Source organism: Antennarius striatus, chromosome 3 (genome assembly GCF_040054535.1).
Source record: "Antennarius striatus isolate MH-2024 chromosome 3, ASM4005453v1, whole genome shotgun sequence".
Classification (NCBI taxonomy): Eukaryota; Metazoa; Chordata; class Actinopteri; order Lophiiformes; family Antennariidae; genus Antennarius; species Antennarius striatus.
In genome coordinates, this window is record NC_090778.1 from 23,504,356 (window position 1) to 23,516,056 (window position 11,701).

The following is an 11,701-nucleotide window of genomic DNA, read 5'->3' on the forward strand; positions in this document are numbered from 1 at the left end:
TCTTTACAATCACCATAGTCGAAACAGGGAGAATGATGAGTCAAGTGAGTGTGGTGACTCAGACAGTAATGAACTAAGTGGATGTACCACAACCAAACATGGTTTCAGGGTAGCAAAATACATCTGTCAGTGGAAATGAAGATGGAGCTGTCATCTGGTCTAGGCTAAATGGCAAAAGATACTTTACAGACCTAAGAACTGAGAAAATTTTTCAGAAATGGTGCTGATGATACAACAGTTTAATTTCTCTTCAGCATTTAAGTTTTTTTTCACAAGTTACAGTATGTTTTTAGGTCTGTTGTTCAGCTCTCTGTAGCTATGGTAGTTTATTACTAATGCTCCCAAATAGGCAGTGTTATTTATTTTTCATGCAGTTCGCATATTTTGTGATACAAAGTAAAACTAATGAAGAATTTTATGTTAAAACTTGTTATAGAAGTCACAGTTTTGATATATGTTATGGAAATGCAAATAAAAAGGCAGTTTGGTGTTAGCAAGTAGTAAAAACTGTCAGGTTTACTTATTTTTAAATGGGGGATATGTATATCACTTACGCCCATTGTGACATATGTGTAACACACCAGATCTATGGTAATAAAAATTATAGTTCTGAATAAAACTTCCGAAATGTGTTGTATATGGTCCATTTGGTCTGTGGTATAACCCACATAATTTTCCTGTAAGGATAAATGGGTGTGGGTTCTCTAGGGTTAATTTACTGTTTACAGTATAGGAATCCCTGTCACCCAGGTACCGTCGCTAAAATGAAGACATTGAAAAATAAATATTCTATGGATGTAAGGAGCTGAAAATCTCATGTATCACTGGGATTATTTGTTTGCCAGCTAATTTTTGTTTCCACTTCAACTCAGTGTAGAGAATACTCAGGAAAGCTGACATATTGCAAATTATGTCATAAGAAGTGTGTTATTTAGTGATTATTGCTTTTTTAAATGTAAAAGCCATGAAGCTTTTCATATTCACCATTATGTGCCTTATAAAAACTCTTTTTAATAAAATGAAATAATGTTTAAAAAAATCTAACTGGAATATATCAAAGGATCTTGAAATTCCTTTAATCCACAATCCTTACGTTATATCAGTTTATTATAGTATGAATCGCTTAACCGCAAGATAATAGATAGATAGATAGATACTTTATTAATCCCGGAGGAAATTGCATAAGACTTCATTTACAACATATTGCTAAACGATCCTGACCTGTATTTTTCTTTCCACTGGAAATTGTGATGAGATAAAGTTATATGCTGGTTGTGATCATAGTTCAAGGAGAAGTCTTTCAATTATCTGACTCATAATAACAATAGTGTCTACTTTAAGGGTTATTGACATGGAAAAACACTTCAGTGTCAACATACAGGCAGTGACAATTCATCTTCTGACATGCGTTAGGTTAGACGCACCCACACAAATTATGCCAGCTGCATGTAAAAAAAAAGAAAGAGCTAATTTGAATATATTGCATGTATCTTGTGGTTTAATTATTACCAAAAATCACACCTCACAACACATTAAAGCTCCCTTCCCACTGTCTCACCCAGCTTTTTCAGTTTGAATTCAGCAACCACACTGTGTGCCATGAATAATGACATTAAGAGCTTTTCTGTGGGATATAATCCCATAAACAAAAGCAACATATTCAGAAGTGGGGATTGTATTACAGGACAAATTTCCCTAGAACTGGCTAAAGAATGTAAAATAGTGTCGCTCTGGGTGAAGCTGAAGGGAAAAGCACAAGTGAAATGGACTGAACATTATGGAAAAACGTCTGTAACGTATCACAGCAAAGACAAGTACTTCAGTGTCAAACAACATATCATTCAGGATGTCAAGGGTAAGTGAGCTATTTATGCCTCTCATTTGTGGCTGTAACACACCTCAGTGTATAACTTGTTTCTGCTTTTTAGGTGACAATATTGTTGGTGGGGGTTGTCATGTCTATCCATTCACCTTTCAGATTCCTTCACAGTGAGTCATACAGTCAAAGAAATTCCATATCCAAATTTTAAAAAATCAATGTGTGAAATGATCTGTCACAGATAATCTTTAATTTTCACTTGCTCTAAACTGCATGTCTCTTGAAAAATTGTGAGTACTGTACGTATATAGAAAAATTTAAGTGCAGACTATTACTGTCTCCTTCTCGTAATCGTGTGGCGATGTCTTGCAGAGATTTGCCATCGTCGTTCAAAGGCTCTCACGGAAAGATCAAGTACACACTCAAGGCAAATCTGAGCAGGAAGATGAAGGTAGACAGCAAAGCTAAGACGAAGTTCACCATGGTCCACATTGGGAATAGTGATTCATCACTGATGGTAACAAACACCTCTTATGTGTTCACTGCTGTGGGAATGATAGATATTAAATCCACTAATTTATAATTTCCCTGGGAGATTCCACAACGCAACACCGTTGAGAAGAAAATGAATATCTTCACTTCAGGAAGTGTAAGCATGGATGTTAATATTGAGAGAACAGCCCTCCGTCAAGGTAATTTTTACACCAGGTGTGATCAGAAATAAATGTGTATCATGTGTTTGTTGGATGTTTGGCAGGATTATGCAATAATTATTAGAAAGATTTTCATTAAAGTTGGATTTCTGCTTAACTTATTCATTCACTTCACAGATTATTTAAATAGTGTTGAGGGAGTCCAAATCTCCAATTTTAGTCACGTCTAAGATATACTAAGTTCCATCTTTGGTGGGATATTGCAGGATAGTTTTAGCATATCCTGCTAACAAAGAGACAAATAGAGATCACATAACCTCCTTGGTGGAGGCAACAAAAGGTTGCAGTGAAAAGATAAACCCTTCGTAGCTCAACTACAAGTCGGTCAAAGTCCCTTTTCTGACTTCTAAAGATAAAACAGCAATAAGTGACACAGGGCAACAACAATCCCAGTGCATGCATACGTACACAGCATTCTGATACAACATCAATATTCACATCAACATCAGTCATGTGTCCACAACTAATCTACAGCAGACAGTGACATAGATTTGAAATATACAGTAAAAGGGATAACTATTTTTATTGTTTCATAATGTTTAACATGTACAATTTTGTTCTGCAGGGGAAGGTATAAAGATCATGGCCTCAATTTACAATAAATCATCTCGTGAAATTAAGCCTAAGTACTGCTTGTATAAGAAGTACAGTTACTTTGCAATGAAAAGGAGAAAAGTTGAAACCAAAGACATTGTGAAAGAGGTGGGCGAACCTGTCCCACCTTCTACAAGTCAAACTGTCACCAGGACCATCATCATACCTCCCACCACGTGTGCATCGATCTATAACTGCAAAATCATCAAAGCGGAGTACAGGCTCAGGGTGTGTGTTGCTCCTCCTTTGAGTTATTTTGTGTAGGTCGTCGTGATTTTTGTGCTAATTGCTCACTGTGTCTCCACCGCAGGTCTATCTGGATGTCAAGTACGCTCGAGACCCGGGGATCAAGTTTCCCATAGTTATCCTGCCTGCTCTAGAGGGGCCAGAGGAGGAGCGTTATTCCGCTTATGATTCAGAAACATTTGCACAACCTCCGCCATATGGGGCACATGAGATGTACCCCTCCTTTACTGATTTTCACAGAAAGTCCTAGAACCTCAAACACAGATTGGGAAGGAACAGCAGTCTTTAAATTCACAGCCTGATTATGTAATCAGGAACTACTGCTATGAAAAATTCAACAATTCTGTACTTGATCCCCATTATCCTAGTAAAATAGTAACAATAGTGACATTGAAAATACTTATCTCTCAGTTCTAAGAATCTTAAGAAAATCGCAAGAGCAGAAATGACCAAATAAAATGAAAGGGCTTTTGGGATGTTTCTGGTGATCAAATTGCTGCTTTGGGTAAATTTTGAGTATTTGAGACTCTGGGAATTAATGTGAAACTCAACAACAACTCATCTGTATTGATTACTGGACATTTAAGTAACTGTTTACAAAGAGTTAACAGATAAATCCTGTATATATAAGCAGATACAAGTGTGTGTACTATATGATTTGTATTTTGTTGATGTTAAAATAAAGCAGCACAGGTGTGATAATAATTTACAAGTTGTCCACATAACTCAGAATTCCCTCTGGCTTCTACACTTGTCCACTAACTCCCACCAACGGAACGGAATGATAATAAAAGATTGTGAACACAGGAAGCAAGAGGCCACTCTGACGTGTGGGAACGGGTGAGCGGATGTGGCGAGAGGTCAGGTGACTGAAATGGACCTATTGGAGACCAGTTGGGAGGGGCTAGAGGTGGGCGTGGTATCACCGGGACTGGGGAAAAAGTGGGAGGGCAGTGGACCGGAAGAGGGTGAGAGTTAGAACGGCACAAATACGCGCATAAATAAATAAATAAATAAATAAATAAATAAATAAATAAATAAATAAATAAATACATACATACATACATACATACATACATACATACATACATACATACATACATACATACATACATACATACATACATACATACATACATAAATAAATAAATAAATAAATAAATAAATAAATAAATCCATCGTGTTAGAATGCACTGAATTGAAACTTAATCAATCGTTTATCGATAGATCATTTTGATATATTATGGCACAATAATAAAAAAATATTATGAGAAAAATATTTTAGATTTTTCAAAGTCACAATTTTCAGTTGTTTTCTGTCTGCAGCTAATGGTCAAATGAATAGATAAAGAAGTTTTTCAAAAAAGGAAAGACTTTAAGGAAAGATCTTTAACCACTGGTGGAAGCTTTATTGAGATACAGTAAAGCTAACGGTGATAAAGAGAGACACATGACATTTTTACAACATGAAGGTCTCTATACTTATTTGTATAATTTTAAACTATTTTCTCGGGGTATCTAATTGGTTTTGGATGATGTTGATGGAAATACTGAAGCTGGCAGATGATGCTGAGATTTTCCTGTGAACGGGTAAAAAGTGTTCACACAGAAAAAACATGTTCCCATTATTTCAACCTAGGTCTAAAAAGGTTTTTAAAATAAAATATTTGGCCGTACTGACCGTAATTGACATTATTTTTAAAACATTTCAAATGATAAAGTTTTCATAAGAAATAATAAACGTGGTCTGAATACTAATTAAAGCAGGGAACACAAGCAGAAACATAGCTTTACCATGTTCTTGAAGCAATACAATATCCACAAAATATAAAATACACTGTAGAAAGCCCACAAAAAAAACACATTAAGTCATTCCATCCCATTTGAGGAGACAGAAGGCCTAAATGTTTTACGTTTAATTCGCAATTCAATCATTAAAAGTATTTGTTTTGAGAAATATATTACCACGCTAATATACAATGCCATATATAATCGATTTTACCACCACGGATCAATACGGAATTATATTACCGTTACATAATTCCAGATCGTTCCATGGTTTCATCATTCCAGGTTTGGTTAAATTATGTATAATTTTGTTTGGTTGTATTAATTTAATAACCGTTTTAATTATAGGTGCGTTGCATGTACGTCAATAACCATGGTAACTGTCTCCGCGAATGTAACCTGTTCGCTTGTATCCTAACTCTGAACGTCTACCTGTCTCCTCCCACCTGTAGCAAGGTGTCGTGTGACGTGTGACAATATTATTGGGAAGAAGAAAAAAATTCAGCGGCTGCGCATTGCGCCGCGCTCTTACGCAAATTGGATTTATCTGTGCAGCATAATGTCATCATAACCAGTAATAAACGTTGTCTTCATTAAGTCGCGCTTTCATTCTTTCACCAAGAGCAAACTCAGAGTTGATTCAACACATTCCAGACTACTGTTGAGCAGACCTTGTCAAAAACCTCCTTTCTCCGACTACCGCTCTCTGGTCTTCACGACGCATGATCCAACCCTCAAACCGGATCCGGATCAACATGTAAACGCGTCATATCTGTTTCACATCCCACAGATACAACAAGTTCTCGTAGTGATTAATTAATTAGATCTGTGTAATACTTCCAAGGGTGGAACACGGAAACCCCCCCCCCCCCCACACACACACACACACACAAACACACCCTTCCCTCGTCAGCCATTCGGGCTGGAATACGCCCACAAAGTCTTGTTTTCATCTGTTGTTTTTAAGTTTTCGTGAAGACCGCTATTGACCATGTCGAGCACCGTCAAGAGTCTGAAAGTGACCTACAATTCTATTAATGTCAATAACACCTTCACCAACGGGGACTACTTGTTGGGTCACGTCACTCTGGAAGTGGCCAAGGACTGCCAAATAGACACCCTGTCGATTAAGTTCAAGGGGAAATCCGAGGTGTTGTGGACCGAGCGCCACGGACAAACCACGGTCGTTTATCACTCAAAGGATAAATACTTCAGCATCAAACATTACTTTATTCGAAGCAAGGACGGTAAGTGTGTCGATTAATTAAAAGAGCTATTGAAAACTGGGAGGAAATTGGGTTTTTTTTTCTAGTGCAAGAGTTTCAAAGTAAACGCTCCTCAGCTCAACTCAGATGCGACCCTGCGGCTTTTTGTCATAAATTGCGCATTCCTCAGTGAAAGAGGTAATGGGTGGTGATGAATTCAGTGATCCATGCTTTATTCCATCTGTGCTCGGTAAATATATTTATAAAGATGCTATTGACCAGAGGTTTTCACCATATATGCATACAAAATCCATACATAAAGAAACTAAAACAAAAAAAGTGCAGAAGGTAATGAAAATGTGAAATGACAGGGGAAAATGTATTTAGATATTCCATACTAAAGCTTTTTTTCTTTTTATAATGCCGGCTCTAACATGCCTTTTATATGAACACAGTCAAATGCAAATCTCAGGTGTGATTTGGGTTCATTTTTCCACATAACCAGTCCAAGTCTTGAAGGTTCTGTGGCTTCTCTTTTATAATTTAGAACTGATCTTTAGTTGTTTCCATAGCTATCGAATTGGAAGGGTATCTAGGGCCATTGTAGCATTTTTACCGGTACTTTCTGTCTCTGAAACAAATTGATTCTTTCTTCAGCTGTGTTTTGGATCATTATCTTGTTGAAAGGCCCACAGTTGTTTGTGCATTCCAGTAGATAGCAGATTATGCTGTCGTTGCTTTCCACATCTTTTTACACGTCTCTTTCTTCATCTGGACAATAGTCTTCCTCATGTCAGGTCACATTATTACACATCACTTAATTTCTGAACTTATTTGTTTTGGTTACTTTATATCTATGGATTACTAGGGTTATTGTGAACATCTGGTGAAAATTTCATGTCAGTATAACCTTGAGAAATATATTTACTGAGGAAAAACACTGATGTGTTCAACACTTATTTTACCTGCTGTATTTGGTCAATAAAGATTATGATTTAATCAATTATCTCCTTTACCCTCATCATCTTCAATGTATGTTAAAAACGTACTGGTCAAATTTCCAGGAGTTTTAGAGGAAGAGAGTGGCTCCGGGGTGAGAATGGACAAACCAAGTAGTTTTTATGCTTTTGAGGAATGGTCAGGTCTGTTTTTTTTTCTTTTCCAGCAATATCAGGGAAGGGAAGGACCAAGATTTTTGTACCTAAGGAGCCTAAAAGAGGCACAAGAATATCCAACAGCCATATGCATTTCTTTATGCAATATGATTGATAGAGTTTGAAGCATAGAGCATAGAGTTTAGGTGGCATGCATATACATAATATTTGTTATGTAACTCTGTTTGTTGTTAATTCACTGTGTTGACCTTTCTTCAGATGGCAGTGAAACTATACTGACGCAGGAGAATGGACAGCCATGTATGTACAGTATTTGGAAACTATTGAATCCAGAGGTCTAGTTCAAACATAACAATGTGAATAATGTATAATAATGTATTTATACCAATGTTGTTTTTATTGCTTTTCAGACAACAGTGTGGTTGCCCCAGGACGCCATGTTTACCCATTCACTTTCCAGTTCCCTGACAAGTGAGAAAAAATAATTCTGTTAATGGTTCAATGATGGGTTTGGTAGACCCATATTCACTCTGGAGTTGTTTATTTAATAATTCAAGGATAGGACGTCCATAAAAAGTCATTCTCAGCTTCTAGAACTGTGTATTAGTGGAATAGAATATGTTTACTTAGGTGATTTAGAGCAGGAAAAGGTTGCGCTTTCATAGACTTCTTGTGCAGCTTATATTGTCCTTTGATTGCTTTTATCCAGACATGTGCAATGCTTTCAGAAATTCAGCCTCTTTCCCTCTGCTGTATTGCTTTAGGTGCATGCCTTCCTCCTTCAAAGGCAGTGTTGGTAAAATTGTCTACTTGCTGGAAGCCAAGCTGGGCAGGTCAATGAGAGTGGACCAGAAAGATTCTACTAAATTACACTTTGTGGCAAAACCAGATCTGAGCAGTGACCAGGGAGTAATGGTAGGTGATGAGCTATACCTTCATTCCTATTATTCTGACAGAGAAATGATCTCAATGGGGTTTTAGTTTCTTTTGAAGAACTGTGATCCTCCTGTTATATTTGCAAGGACTTAATAATGCATTTAAAACTGCCTTCAACAATCGTGTTTGACTGAGTTGTTGCATTCAGTAATACCATGCTGTACAATCACAGCTTTAAAATGCAAAGGGTCTGAAATGTTCTGGTGAAACAATTCGTCATTACCATGTAGTTTTGTCTTTGTCTAAACATAGTTCATAAATTTCTCTGACAGAGGTATCATCTAATGGTTATTTTGGCAGTACACCTTTTGAATCAGCTCATTAAACATAGGCGACACTGGATGATACATTTGATATTTTTATTATATAGGATCCCAACTCAACCGTTTGGTTGGTGGGAGTGTCAATGCAGGTGTGTTGAAGTACCTGGACTCTCATGTTTACTTTTCAGCTTTGCATAGGTAACACTATCATATCAGATTATATTTCATTGTACTGTGACTGATTTGTTGGATCCTCAACATATAGAATATACTGTTTGTGTTGTGATGTGCTATAGATAATTAATCATTTTGCCCCCCTCCCCTCTTAATTGGTGTATTGCACCTAGTAATCTGCTCTTCTTTCAGTCACCACAGAATAGGCACACGGAAAAGAAAATGAAAGTATTCACCTCAGGATCAGTATCCATGGAGGCAAAGCTGGAAAAGACAGGCTTCTTCCAAGGTGAGGGCCTTTAAAGTGATCTGACTCTTGTTAATCTCATACTAAGGTCTTATACTCAGGTTTGATGTTTGTTGTCTGTGTTTCAGGAGAGGGATTGAAGGTTGTGGCCAGCATTCATAACAACTCCTCTCGTGAGATCAAGCCGAAGTACACAATCTACACAAAACATAGTTTCTTTGCAAATGGGAGGAGAAGACTTAGCACTAAAGACCTGTTAAAAGAAGTTGGAGATTCCATCGCTCCTTCTTCTAAAGAGAACTTCACCAGAGTCATCAATGTCCCTCATGATGCAGAGCCTTCGATCTGCAACTGTAGTAATATTAAAGTGGAGTACAGACTGAGGGTAAGCATCCACGGTGATGCCCATACTTGTTCTCTTTTCAGTTGTCTCTTCTTGTTTGTTGGGTGACTTGGTTGTTAGCAGGGTTATGCTGGATGCTTGTGTGGATTCTCATTGCTCAGGGTCAATATAATCTTTGTTGGTTGATTCAGGAGCAGCTGGGATTTATTTTAGAGTTTGAGTCACCTCTCATCCAAATGGCCTCTGTATTGAATTCAGAACTGAAGTAACCGTGAATAGAAGCCCAGTTGCTGCTGGACTAACTTTTGAAGATTACACTGGATTTGAAAGACAATGCATGGCCAGAAAAAAATCTAATAGTATTGGTGAGAATCCAGATTGAGGAGTAGCTCTAGTAACTTTATTCCACTTTAACATTATATTTATCTATCGCTTCTTTCAATTTATTTTAATTCATGACTATACAGTACAGCGTCTTCCACATGCAGTTTTTCATGATTTGTGTATCGAATAATTTATGGCTAGACTGCACCATTGCCATTCCTCTCTGTACTGGTGTTCATGTTGTTTTAACCAAAGGAGTTAGCTTTTCAAAGAAAAGAGAAATATTAATACTGTTCTGCAGGAAGGTCCTGGGATCAAATCAACCAGACTTAGACCTTAGACTTTTTTGTGTATGGAGATTGCCGGTTCTTCCCATGTCTATTTTGGTTTCCTTTTGGTTCTCTGGCATCTTTCCACTACCACAAAAGTAGCAGCAGATGTAAATTGGTGACTCTAAATTCAATTTGATTGGTTGCTTGTCTTTCTGTTTGGCACTGAGATAAAGTGGCAGGAAGAAATTAAAGTTATTGTTTGCAATTCTGCAGTTTAATTCTTTTGTTTTCTACAGGTTTACCTTGATGTCAAATATGCTTCAGATCCAGAAATCAAGTTTCCCATAGTCATCCTGCCGAACCCTCGGTTTCCAGCTGTGGCACCTTCAAACTCTGCTTCTGACTTTGGAGCAGTTGGGGGCACAAACCCACCTCCATGGGACTTTGCACCACCACAACCACCAGTGGCATTCAATCCTCTGGCTCCCCCACCTTCATATGGAGAATATAGAGCGTACCCTCCTTTGAATGATTTTAAAACTCAGTTTTAGTGATGGGACTACTACCTAAAAATCAGAAGTGGTTTTGTCCGCTGCAACTCCTGTTTGATATAACAGCAAGTGAGTCACTTCTGATTAGTTGAATTAGTTTGATTTACCTGGTGCCATCTCCCATTTTTATCTTCCTGATGTAAAATCCTCCCATCTGTCCATCTGTAATTTTTTTTCCAGCCTTACCATTCATAAATACACATATTTATGATAATAATTTAGTTTCTACAAATATTACTTTACTTTTCCATGTTAACATTTTTAAATGAATCTGAATTTGTCATAAATATATATTAACCATCATATGTCATTGTGTGTCATTATATTTAGCATTTTATGCTCAATTAATTTTGAATGATATCCAAAGAAGCATGTTTGAATTGATCGTGTAATAATTTTGTCGAAAAACATATCTAATGATAGATTATTGCTTTATTTTAACCCTTGTGAATGGTTTTAATTATTTTTATTACTAGTTAGTTCTAATTTTAAGTTAATGATGTTGGCTCTTTCAGGGGATCTGCAAAACAAAATGTGCTGCTTGTGTTTTTCCATCACATGCTGATCCAGTCAGCGCCTCATGATGTGCAGTGAAAATGGGAAGGAAAGACAAAATTATTGATCTCTTAGCTGAACTACTTTTCTCGTGTTTTATTTCTACCTGTCAGAATTGTAAAATAAAGATGTTTACTATTTATAAGCAAGATGGATTTATTAAGAATGTGTTTTGCAAATGCAAGAACAGTTAAAAAAAAATTTTCTGATTCAGAGAACGAGCTTCTCTCAAAGGTATGGTCAGTACTTTAACCATTCATTCATTCATCCATTATTCGTTTACGGCTTTGTCCGCTGTCACGGGGAGCTGGATCCTATCCCAGCTGGCTTGGGGCGTGTGGCGGGGTAAACTCCGGATGCGACGCCAATGCGCTGCGGACCACACAGAGACAGACAAACACACCTGCACACACTCATATCTACTGACAATTTGGAATGGCCAGTTACGACGTGGGAGAACCCGGAGAAAACCCACGCAGACATGAGGAGAACATGCAAACTCCACACAAAGTGGGACTCGAATCCGGTACTTAAACCATATTAACCATAATATTGT

At 37.3% G+C, this 11,701-nt stretch overlaps 2 protein-coding genes across 2 annotated transcripts; both read left to right on the forward strand.

Moving 5' to 3' along the window:
- Positions 1 to 1,599: 1,599 nt before the first annotated feature.
- On the forward strand, positions 1,600 to 3,622 carry LOC137592560 (arrestin domain-containing protein 3-like). The gene is made up of 6 exons (XM_068310825.1): positions 1,600 to 1,855; positions 1,929 to 1,989; positions 2,192 to 2,336; positions 2,415 to 2,511; positions 3,098 to 3,354; positions 3,437 to 3,622. Exons 1-6 carry the CDS (start codon positions 1,600 to 1,602, stop codon positions 3,620 to 3,622), a joined length of 1,002 nt encoding a protein of 333 aa, XP_068166926.1.
- Positions 3,623 to 6,098: 2,476 nt separating this feature from the next.
- Positions 6,099 to 11,275, forward strand: LOC137592626 (arrestin domain-containing protein 3-like). The gene is made up of 7 exons (XM_068310919.1): positions 6,099 to 6,407; positions 7,739 to 7,780; positions 7,891 to 7,951; positions 8,245 to 8,395; positions 9,046 to 9,142; positions 9,229 to 9,485; positions 10,336 to 11,275. Exons 1-7 carry the CDS (start codon positions 6,152 to 6,154, stop codon positions 10,588 to 10,590), a joined length of 1,119 nt encoding a protein of 372 aa, XP_068167020.1. The 5' UTR covers positions 6,099 to 6,151; the 3' UTR covers positions 10,591 to 11,275.
- The last annotated feature ends 426 nt before the right edge of the window (positions 11,276 to 11,701 follow it).

Coding starts and splice junctions, on each gene's coding strand:
- LOC137592560 (XM_068310825.1), top strand. CDS start 1,600: ATGAATAATGACATTAAGAGCTTTTCTGTGGGATATAATCCCATAAAC. Junction 1,856..1,928: donor TATCATTCAGGATGTCAAGG/GTAAGTGAGCTA, acceptor TCTGCTTTTTAG/GTGACAATATTGTTGGTGGG. Junction 2,512..3,097: donor GAGAACAGCCCTCCGTCAAG/GTAATTTTTACA, acceptor TTTGTTCTGCAG/GGGAAGGTATAAAGATCATG.
- LOC137592626 (XM_068310919.1), top strand. CDS start 6,152: ATGTCGAGCACCGTCAAGAGTCTGAAAGTGACCTACAATTCTATTAAT. Junction 7,952..8,244: donor ACTTTCCAGTTCCCTGACAA/GTGAGAAAAAAT, acceptor GTATTGCTTTAG/GTGCATGCCTTCCTCCTTCA. Junction 8,396..9,045: donor GCAGTGACCAGGGAGTAATG/GTAGGTGATGAG, acceptor CTCTTCTTTCAG/TCACCACAGAATAGGCACAC.